General features: G+C 37.3%; 1 protein-coding gene across 7 annotated transcripts in view; it reads right to left on the bottom strand.

Moving 5' to 3' along the window:
- Nucleotides 1-4,799: 4,799 nt before the first annotated feature.
- The window catches only part of LOC133527280 (tropomyosin-2), a 51,850-nt gene continuing 44,690 nt past the window's right edge, over nucleotides 4,800-11,959 (bottom strand). For all 7 annotated transcript variants that reach the window (XM_061864247.1, XM_061864243.1, XM_061864230.1 and 4 more), the window contains one exon: nucleotides 4,800-7,321. In XM_061864247.1, coding sequence (XP_061720231.1) covers nucleotides 7,239-7,321 — 83 coding nt within the window. In that variant the 3' untranslated portion in view covers nucleotides 4,800-7,238. The remainder of the gene's footprint in view (nucleotides 7,322-11,959) is intronic.

Here is an 11,959-nt window from a genome sequence, read left to right as displayed (position 1 = left end):
ATATACAATTAGAAAGGTAATTCATACATGCATTAAAATAACTCAGCTACTTATTAGTCTTAGGTAAATCAACGATAAAAAGTAATTTCTGTTAAAATATTCGTATTATCCGACAACGTCGAAATGACTTCAATATATTACAAGAAAAACAATTTTCCTCTAATCACATTCTATGTAAAAGCAGTTCTTAACAAAAACGTTTTGAACCCTAAAGTAGGATTAAAAATAAGTACGCGTTGATGGATACATAGACATTTAAATCAACATTTACTCTCCTGTATCGGTGCCCCTATTTTACGTCCAAAGCCGGTCACGACAGTTTTCTGGTGTCTATCTAAATTGTGGGCATTTGATCTTCAGAGCTTCTGGGAACATTAAAGAGAAATAAGAACACTATATCGCATACGCTAAATCGGATCGGTTACGCCCAGGTATGCCGTTTTAGACGCTGGGCAGTCTGCGCCTGGCAGAATTTTGGCAAGCGTAGGTTGGGCCGTGCAGCCAGACCCACAACTCGTTTGTTGTTTGTTATATGTCGGCGACCGATCGTAATGTTTCCATGTAATGTTTTGGCGGTAGTTACATTAAATCAACAAATATGTTAACGGTATGTCATGGAGCATTGAAGAGAAAATTTGGAGCATTTTTGATATTTCACCGACACCTGTAAAAATTAACGCTTTACGCTTTAAAAGTTGAATGTCCAATTCGTCCTTTATGTTTTCTATGTTTTTAATGAAAGAGAGACCTCCCCGAGGTCCTACTCAATATTAAAGGTTTGATAGGATTCCTCGAGGAGCTAGGCTGGCAGGACTAGCCCACCCCCAACATATCACGCAAAATAGGCGCAAGTCGTCGAGTTGCGGAAAATCGCCCGTATACAATACAATACAATAATGAAAGCTACTGCAATTGGTTCCAATATTATTAACCAATTAAAACTATGGTTTTTTGCTCCAGTCATTGGATGTATGGGGCCAATTATTTTCAAACTAACAAATATCAATAAAAAATTAAACTTAAGCAGCTCTTTGGCTCTTGTTTATGGTAAAATGTTGCCACCGATTAAACACTGATGGTAAATACTTGTTTTACAGGATTTGTCTATGCCATTCCATTACTGGTGCCTGTTCCATTATAGCGTTGTTTACTATAGGTAGGATAGGTTCGTTAGCTTGAAATAGGGGCCCCTCGTAGCGGGACTCCGTCGATTCAGGGAAGGGAGTAGGTATGCCTAGACATTTCACAATCTGCCTGATTTTACTATCTGCCACTGGCATATATACTATTTGGTAGGGTGTATCCATGGTGTATCAGTTGTAGGTGCGTACTAAGAACTAAGAGTTGTTGTTTGTACCTTCCTACAAGTACTTATAAGTATCCCACCTAGCATAACAGCATAGGATGTTTTGTACGAGTACCATACACATACATTAAATTACTTTGTCTCTATTGAAAATAAACAGCAATCTTTAACAATTTCTCTCAGGAAACCATTAGTAACTTTTAAATTTAAATATCCTAATAAAAATACCAGCTTTGACTACCCATAAAATATAAATAAATATTATAGGACATTATTACACAAATTGACTAAGTCCCACAGTAAGTTCAATAAGGCTTGTGTTGAGGGTACTTAGACAACGATATATATAATATATAAATATTTATAAATACTTAAATACATAGAACACACCCATGACTCGGGAACAAATATCCATGCTCATCACACAAATAAATGCCCTTACCAGGATTTGAACCCGGGACTATCAGCTTCGTAGGCAGGGTCACTACCCACTAGGTCAAACCGGTCGTCGAAACCTATTCATATCCGAATGCCGTTCCGTAGCGTTTTCTGATTTTGAACTTGATATGACCCCCGTAGGTAAAGCTTCGCGCACAAGTGCTACGCCGTAGCGTACGCCGTAGCGTACGCCGTGGCGTGTTCATGTTAGAGTAACATTTTTTACAAACATTGTAACCCGACTCTGATTAAATAATTAATGAAATGAAAAATAAATAATGAGTAAAATGTTTATTCAAAAAACAAACCTTAAAACTAAATCACAACTTCCGCCAAACCAGAGTATGGATTATTGGCAGATGAGGCTCCAAATAACATTAGGTAATAGTACATTACTATAGAGGCCGGGAAAACTTTGGGTTGCAGGCCAAGTAGATATATACAGTAGTTTCTCGCCGAGATATGTATAGTGCTTTTCTCAAACTTGCAATTAAAACAAAAAATTGCAGTCAATTTGTTTTGTGGCGACCTACTCGGCTCGCCACTCTACCAGCGGTGTACAACCTTACGCACGTAAGTCTGCGCGCCGGCGCCATGCGCCACCGCCGTTGCTTAGCAACGAATATGCACAACAAATCACCGTACCAAGCTAGCTGAAGCTAGTTGATGGTTGGATACCAAGACGTTGTATCACAATTTGACGTTAAAAAACAAAAGAAGGTTGTTTTAGTCCTAGGTGTGTAAGGCAGTATGAAATTCCTTTACATATCATCTTCACTCATGCCACCTGATATGTAGTATTTCCGGACCTAATTTGACGTAAGTCATGTCATCATTTCATAGCAAGTTTGAGAAAAGGTTCTTTATCTGTTATAGTAACCAATAATGGGATGGTATAGACAAATCCTGTAAAACAAGTATTTACCATCAGTTTTTAATCGCTGGCAACATTTTGCAATAAACAAGAGCCAAAGAGCTCATTAAGTTTAATTTTTCATTGATATTTATAGTTTGAAAATGAATGTTTGAAATTGCAGTAGCTTTCATTAAATACATAGAAAACATAAAGGACGAATTGGACATTCAACTTTTAAAGCGTAAAGCGGTAAATTTTTTACAGGTTCGGTGAAATATCAAAAATACTCCAAATTTTCTCTTAAATGTCCCATGATGGTGCCGTTAACCTATGTTAACCGTGTAGTTAATATTAATAGCAACGGCAAACAAGACAATACAGCACTGTGTACTATCTTGTTTGTCATTGAAATATAATGACTCATTACTTAAGAATCACTATTACTATATCTGTTTATACATATTTTACTTATTTGTTAATAAATTACTTTTTTTTTGGTTATCGTTTTGATTTTATTCTGACACGACCTTGAAGATTGCTCGCGCTAATTGGTGCATGCGAATCAAGTAAAAGTCGTGCGTGAGATGCACGCCAACCACAGAGACGATCGTCAAAACCAGTTCAAAACCATAATTGTTAGATTAGAATCGGCCTCCGGTTCAATGAAGTATGAAATTCAATGAATGGCTCTGAATGTCGCGCGGTGTCTTAAATTTCTTATACAGTGAGTTAAACTGTATAATGAGGGTTACCGATTTTGTGCTCACCAGTTGGCGCTACTGTAGATGTAGGTCCGGAAAAACAGATCTCAAAATTCTGCTATGCTTACTTTTGAGGGTTCCGTAGCCAAATGGCAAAAAACGGAACCCATATAGATTCGTCATGTCCGTCTGTCTGTCCGATTATTTAAAATCAGTGCGTTATATCAACGTATAAATTTACCGTTTCTTCAACCCGATTAATTTTGCATGCAGTTGTGTGCAATATAATAGCAGACAATAAGAAAATGAAAATTAAAGGAAAACTATAACTTTGGATAAATTATATTGGATCTTTTTTTATAATTAATCTACATTACTTGACATTGTTTCAATATTAACTGTAACCTTTACTAAAATAATAATGGAAGTAAAAAAAAAATCACACAAACCAGTTTCTTTACTAACTCGCGGAAATTTTTATAAAAACGTAAAACCCTACGAAAAAATAACAATAATGTACTGGGGTGGATGTGGTGGACACGGATCTGCACGAGCTCCAGGTTGAAGACTGGCGAGAAACTGCATAGGACCGGGATCAGGGGCAAGCAGTCGTGTTGAAGGCCAAGACACACTTTGGGTCGCTGCGCCAGAGAAGTAAGTAGTAGGTACTATAATTACAATTTTGTATCTTGCCTATTATTTCCAATTAAAGCTTTTATACTACGTCGGTGGCAAACAAGCATACGGCCCGCCTGATGGTAAGCAGTATCCGTAGCCTATGTACGCCTGCGACTCCAGAGGAGTTACATGCGCGTTGCTGACCCTAACCCCCTCCCGCCCCTCGTTGAGCTCTGGCTTTACATCTAGAACCATGTTATTCAGAAAAAAAACTTTTCTATAAGACGATCTTCGTCGCAAAGTGTACAAATGGTCCATCATTCGGACTTTATTGTTGATTTTTGACTTGGTTTTGTTAGTTTACTTGAGGCTCTAAATGATAGCGCCGCCAAGGTGTCGGTCATAAATCAACAAACAAAGTCTGAATGATGAACTACTAGTACACTTTGAGACGAAGAGCGTCTTATATATTTTTTTCTAGATGACTTGGGTTTAGATGTAAAGCTTTGATTGGAAACAATAGGCAAGATACAAAATTGTGTGTATTGACACGTGCGAAAAAGTAATTCGCAACTCGAGTCGATATAAAACACTTCCTTCTGTACCCCTAGTGTAAATATTTTCGACAGCGAAACGTGACATACGCGTTTGCGTTAAGTGTCATTTTGTATGAGATTTTTGACTTTCCAAAACGTCCCACTTGGCGCGCTGTTCAAAAACCCATACAAAATGAGACTTAACGCAAACGCGTACGTCACGTTTCGCTATCGACTAAATTTACACTAGGGGTACTGTCGTGTTTATCGCCACTTGTTGCGAATTTTCTACTTTTCGCACTTGTAATGTACAAAGCAGCGAAGTCGGCCAACAATAAAACAAATTATTGTAAAAAGTATATTTTATTGGAATGAAAAGATACAGCAGGTAAGTTTCTTGAAAAGGGAAGCTACATTACAAACTAAGCAGTCATTGAGTTGTAGGTATGGAAACATAAGCTTAATCATTTAAAATATTAGTAAATCTATCTATTTCACCAGCAAAGACGTCGACGCACGCAGCTTCCAAACCAATTTCAACCTTCGTGTATAGGCGTTCAAAGGGTTAAGTTTATAGTAACAACATTCACACGTTCAATTAGGACTTTAGTCGTGCGGCACCACCCTTGCAAGATGGCGGACAAAATGTAAGTAAGCAGGATCAAAGAGAGTTTGAAATAGAGGAGAATTGTCAAAGAAAACTGTGTAGCCACAATAAATTTACTGCCATCTTTCGACACATGATTAAAACTTTTAGAACGCCATTTGACTTTGACCTTATTCACGAAATTTGATCATTATCCTTATTTCATATGTTAAATTTGTTAAATATCAAAAATTGGCGCAATCTAATAGATCAAAGGCCAAACCTTTAGGTTATGCCCGGGAAGATGACGTCACTTTTTACTGTGGCTACAAAATTTTCTTTCACAATCAACCTCTATTTCAAATGCTCTTTGGCAGGGGAAACCGAGGTGGGTTGAACCAGAATTCCATTTTTCGCCATCTGTAGCTAGCGTCTACATTTATTTTTTACCTTCGAAGAGAGATTTATGTCCATTTCTATTAAGCTACCTAACAAACACGATACGTGCTTAGCGACGTCAGATTGCGAGATCTCTTGGTTGGTTGGCACCCTTCCCTCGTGTCAACCTGCCTTGGTCTCTCCTACCTACATTAAAACATAAGATTAGGTATTTTAAATTTTAATCAATGAAAAAGCTACTTGTAGTTTGTTTTTGAAAATTAGAAAGTAAAACTGAGAATTTATGCTTCCTATTCGTTAAATTTGCGTATGATCAAAACGCAAAAAAAAGAAATAAAAAAATTGTACCTATAAGTATAATATTTTTCAAAGGGTGACAAGTGTCATCGTTGTCAGCGTCAGCGTACCCACTGAGTTTTTACATATAACATATCATTTTAATTAAAGTATTAAAAATTACTTCAAGAAAGGTTTACGTTTTTAGCGGAAAACTAGTCTAAAATCGAGAAATTATTTCGCCGTAACCATAAAATGCTGCATTAGGGGGTGTAATAAAAAAAAAATTAGTTTTTTACTCTTTTTTTTATTGAAGAAACATAGTTTTATCCAATTCCCCATCAAATGCGATATTTTACAGTAAAATAAGCAACAACTCACTTTCAAGATCTGACAACACTGTGCGCTCAGTCGAACAGCAGTATAAAAAACTCACTAATTCATTACACGAATATAATCCAAAACATACATGTTCATACATATTGTGACTTATAGCAAATAATCATCATAATATTACTTCATAAGATTATCTTTACTTATTCATAAGTAAAATATTTCAATAAAATTACACGTTAAAAAAATATGAAAATCGCAAATTACGAAAACTACATTCGTACGTTTAAAAGTTAAAAGCTTTTCAGATAACATTTTAATGGTTGTTATTAGTTTTATTACTTTTAAACATATGAATATTTCAATTACATTAAATTTATATTTATATCGGCAGTGATCTACTAAAAAACGCATTTTGGCCAAAATGAATTTTCAGGACTTTGCAAATTTAAATTTCCAGATTTACAATCAACACATTTATTTCCATTTCTTAATTTTTCTTCTAAATAACAATTTTGTACAGGTATCAAAAATTACAATTTTAAAATTTGATGACTTTTTATTTAACATGTTCAACTAATTGGCTGATTGTGGATAACATTAATATTTCAATTTAAAGGTGAACGCTAACATCCATATATGTATTAGGCATTTTCAAAATTGTCCACCATTAGAAGCCACTCTACTTAGTCACATATAAAACTTATAATAATTATTTTTTCATGTGCACATCGCAAAATATAAAGAAGTAGAAAGCAAGTTGAGCCCGCAGTGCGCGCTGTCAGTAGGATTAAAATTACAAATTCTCAGTACAGAAGGCGCCCATAAATTTGGCTCTCTTTAGGTGAGGCAGTAGAAAAAGGCGCGACATTAAACATTTCTAGCTTTTGGACATTTATTAAATTTCCCGCCTTTTCTACTCGTAAAATAGGCAAACTAATGGCCTCTCCAAACCTCACCCATAATTGCATGCGACTTGCTACACGATGCCGCATTTTATCGATCGATTGAACTCGTTATTCCTACTTAGTCGGCAATTATCGAAAATCGCATGACATTGTTGCACCGTTAGTAAAAGCCTTAATTTGTGGTTAGCCCATATCCATAGAGCCCTCTGCACGAGCGTTTAGTTTTTAATCTCACTTTCCCGCCACATCGCGCAAGATGGCGGCCTGCGTTTCGTTCCTGCTCAGTAGCCGGACAGGTCGGCGAACGTCTGGTCCACCTCCTCGGCGATCGCCTTGTACTTACTGCGCTCTTCTAACACCTCGTCTGTAAGGGTTAGTGGTTAGTAAACAACCAAACGAATAGGTTATGCTAGGTTATAGTATATTGTGCAACGAGGGGGGTAAGTGAAATTTTGGATACGAGGCCGGTCATTCCCGACAATATTCTTACCCCCGGAGTTATAAACAATGTTTTTCATCACACTTGCTCGAAAAGTGTGATGAAAGATAAATTATCGTCCCATGACGTATTGGGTACAGTTTACAGCAGTTTAAGTGGGGGGCGAAGAGTGTGTACTTGAAAATTTTGAACACAGTAGGTCACAGGACGGGCATGGTGCGTCTCGCCTTTTAAACTGCCTTTTCATAATTATGTATAGCTCGCGTCTACTGCCTTTTTATATGTATAGCTATTAGCTACTCCTGCCGCTGAATCTGAATGCATGTAACGCCATGAAACAGATGTCTTTATAGACTGGACCTAAGAATACATGAAGATAAAAAGCAATTTCATAACATGATGATTTCCTGGTGTATTATGTGTGTCATTAAAGGTGTGGATCATTTTAGGTATCTTGGTTGCAGAGTAACTGATACCAACCGAAGGGAGGAAGAGATAGATATACGAATCCAAAACGCTTTAAGATGCTCGGCAGCGCTCCATCGAGTTTTAATGTCCAAGCCGATCAGTAGACCAACCAAGATTCGTGTCTACAAGACTGTAATTAGGCCAATTTTGATGTATGGGTGTGTGAAGCTTGGACTCTGACTCAGAAAGAAGAGAGTAAGCTCTTAGTGGCGGAGAGGAAAATCTGGCTGAAGATTCTGGGACCTATCAGAGATGAAGATGGAACTTGGAGGAATAGGAAGAATAGGGAGCTAGAGGAGCTGGTTGCGATGCCCAATATAATTGGCGAGATCAAAGCCACACGACTCCGCTGGCTCGGTCACCTAGAGAGGATGGGAGAGGATCGTGCAGTGAGAAGAGCGTATGTGGGGCACCCGAGTGGAAAACGTCCGTCTGGGCGTCCCAGATGCCGCTGGAGTGACAAAGTCCTAATAGACCTGTTCGCCCTCGGAATACCCAACTGGCGTGAAGTGGCGCAGGATAGGGCAGAGTGGCGCTCTCGTGTCAGAGGCCAAGATCCTGTTTGGGTCACTGAGCCAGTGAAGTGTGTAAGATCCTGTTTGGGTCACTGAGCCAGTGAAGTGTGTAAGATCCTGTTTGGGTCACTGAGCCAGTGAAGTGTGTAAGATCGTGTTTGGGTCACTGAGCCAGTGAAGTGTGTAAGATCCTGTTTGGGTCACTGAGCCAGTGAAGTGTGTAAGATCCTGTTTGGGTCACTGAGCCAGTGAAGTGTGTAAGATCCTGTTTGGGTCACTGAGCCAGTGAAGTGTGCAAGATCCTGTTTGGGTCACTGAGCCAGTGAAGTGTATAAGATCCTGTTTGGGTCACAGAGCCAGTGAAGTGTGTAAGATCCTGTTTGGGTCACTGAGCCAGTGAAGTGTGTAAGTATTATGTGTGTCACGTGTGGCGCGCTATAATACACAAGGAAATCACAAATATCAAACAATCAAACATTTATTCAGCAAATAGGCCACAGGGGCACTTTTACATGTCCATTTTTACAAACAATAAAAATTAAAAAAAAAAAACAATTACAAATATGGAATCGATGAAATAATAAATACTTTATTAGAGATGTATACTGTCTCTAAATGTCAAATTACACAAAAAAAACTATGATAAAAAAATAAAACCATAAAATACTAAAATTCTTTAGAGATGTATAAGTCTCTAAGTGTCAGAGATAAATTATAAAAAAAGATATTAAATTATCCTTAGAGATGTAGAGGGTTGCCAAGGCTTGAATTCTTATATAAATAATTAAAAGACAAAAAATAAAATAATTAAAACAGACAAGAACCGAATGAAGTGTCTCACGTTAATGCCACTCAAAAGTAAAGTTACATACTTTAACATAACATGTACCCCGTGTAAGCTTAAACAGACCGGTCTCCACAAACAGCACCCGTTCACGAGTATGACGTGTATCTCAGCCATCAACCCAAAGAGCCCAAAGATTCATTAACCCAAAGAGCCCAATTCCGATTTAACAACTGGTTATGGTTTTGATACGACCTTGACGATCGTCTTACGAACGTACGTACGAACAACTTCCACTCAGTGATTCATTATAACTCAAGATAAGTTATAGGCGAATTGAAGCGCTTACCTTGTGACAAATTTTACAAGTTGCCTTTAGTCGCATCTGGGCAAGCCAGAGATGTATGACAAAGATGAATGGAATGCGAAAATTCTCCATTTCATATGCACAACAGACAATCACCGTGAGCGATCTTCAAGGTCGTGTCAAAACAAGATCAAAACCATTGTTAAATCTTAATCGGCTCAGCGATGAATGGGTCCGATAGGTATACCCTATTTCATTTACCATGGCGGGACTCCGCTTGAAACTGCACAAATAGAACCATAATGTTGATATATTGTTTAACAATTCCTTTACGAACTCTGCTCAAACTCAAAGCCAGCGTGTGGTCAAATAGTAACACAAAAGGATCAATATCACTCTTAATATCATATCTGGTGTTAGTAGATTATATTATAAACACGGCCGTGCTTTATCTCACGTCATTTTTTGTGCACGTTCTCAAAAGACGCAATAGAGAATAATAGCAAAACCATCTTATTTTTACCGATACTTGAGGTTATGTGTAATAGTACATTATTATACCGTACCGATGACCAATTGCACACGCGTTTCATACGACGTTTTTCAACACACTTGCGAGGAAAAAACAAAACTTATAAATTAGTTTTTTTTTGTCAAAACAGTAAAAGAACAATTTTCAAAATGGTGGCTTACAGTTTTAAGATCGAATAATTGCACCAAAGTGCACTGACCACCACTGTGCACCAAAGTGCTTGTTAGTTTCATATGCCGCCAATTATTTTTCACCCGATTTTGATGGTAAAAGGCTATCGTTCTCGGCTCTTGCCTCTATTAGTATTACTGGCAGCGTCAATTTTATGTGTTCATTTTCAGTGCTTGAAAATTACATTTTCGTCAATATATAAACTAAAATCATGCAAAACTATTCCAATTTTAGGACACATACGGAAAATGGCTGGCACGTTTTTTTTTTACGCACAATTCCAATGCGCGCGCAAAGCGCGAACGAAATCGACAAACAGCTAATAAATAAAAATGAAAAAAACTAATATTTTCGTATTTCTATTCGACGGATGGAGATCGAATCGATCGATAAAACCTCTTTGTTAGTTCATTTGAAACCTAATAGTTGGTAAAAAAAATGTATTACTCGGCCAAATTAAGAAGGCTTCATTTCCATGCATAGCAATCAGTTACCTTCTTAACTCAGTCGGATTATATAATGAAAGCACGAGTGTTATAATATACTGAAAAAGCACGCGTGTTTAATATCTAGGATTAAGTGTGAGCCAAAAATCGGTGGAATAAAAACGTCGTTTTGAGCAAGTGTGTTGAAAAATTAATTAAAATTCTAAGTATTCTAGGTTCTCGACAGAATCAAACGCCTGACGAAAAGTACTTAGTAGACATATATTATCAGTAACTTCAGGCGTGTAGTTTTATCAAGATTATATTTAAGTATATCATTTATATGCATGCCATCAACGCGTGCGTTTACTCCTCGGCTAATTATAAATAAAATACGTAAATATACTTTTTACCATTATAAGCCATCTACAAGCGTGATGAAACTAGCTAAACGTCAAATATAAATAAATACCTAAAAGCATAGAAAGCCTAATAGGTGTGCTAAAAGTACTTTGGTAAAGTTAAATGTGGTATTTAATTTCACTAAATAGATTAGAATAGAAATGTCAAAAAATAAACAATTAATATGCCTGACCTGTACCCCTAGTGTAAATAAATTCGATTTCGAAACGTGACGTACGCGTTTGCGTTTAGTCTCATTTTGTATTGGATTTAGAAAGAGCGCGCCAAGCGGGACGTTTTGGAAACTCTAAATCCTATACAAAATGAGACTTAACGCAAACGCGTTCGTCACGTTATGATGTCGATCAAATGTACACTAGGCGTACAGTACCCCTAGTGTAAATAAATTCGATTTCCAAACGTGACGTACGCGTTTGCGTTTAGTCTCATTTTGTATTGGATTTCGAAAGAGCGCGCCAAGCGGGACGTTTTGGAAACTCAAAATCCTATACAAAATGAGACTTAACGCAAACGCGTTCGTCACGTTATGATGTCGATCAAAGTTACACTAGGGGTACTGTACCCCTAAACGTACCCCGAAACGTTACGTACGCGTTTGCGTTAAGTGTCATTTTGTATGAGATTTTTGACTTTCCAAAACGTCCCGCTTGGCGCGCTGTTCAAAAACCCATACAAAATGACACTTAACGCAAACGCGTACGTAAAGTTTCGCTGTCGAAAATATTTACACTAGGGGTACTGATATACTTACTAAAATATGACATTTTAACAAACTAAACAAACCTTAAATAAAGTAAATTCAAAACTGACAACTAGGTGAAGTTTGTTTAAGTTTTTACCATCTAGAGAACATTTTACATTTATATTTGCAATAAAAAGATATAGAGGGAAATGTTGGAAGTCTTGGAACACAATTTTTGACTCTGTAACTTTGTTTG

The sequence above is a fragment of the Cydia pomonella genome, chromosome 17, assembly GCF_033807575.1.
Source record: "Cydia pomonella isolate Wapato2018A chromosome 17, ilCydPomo1, whole genome shotgun sequence".
Lineage (NCBI taxonomy): Eukaryota > Metazoa > Arthropoda > Insecta > Lepidoptera > Tortricidae > Cydia > Cydia pomonella.
This window is presented reverse-complemented; position numbering and strand designations above follow the sequence as displayed.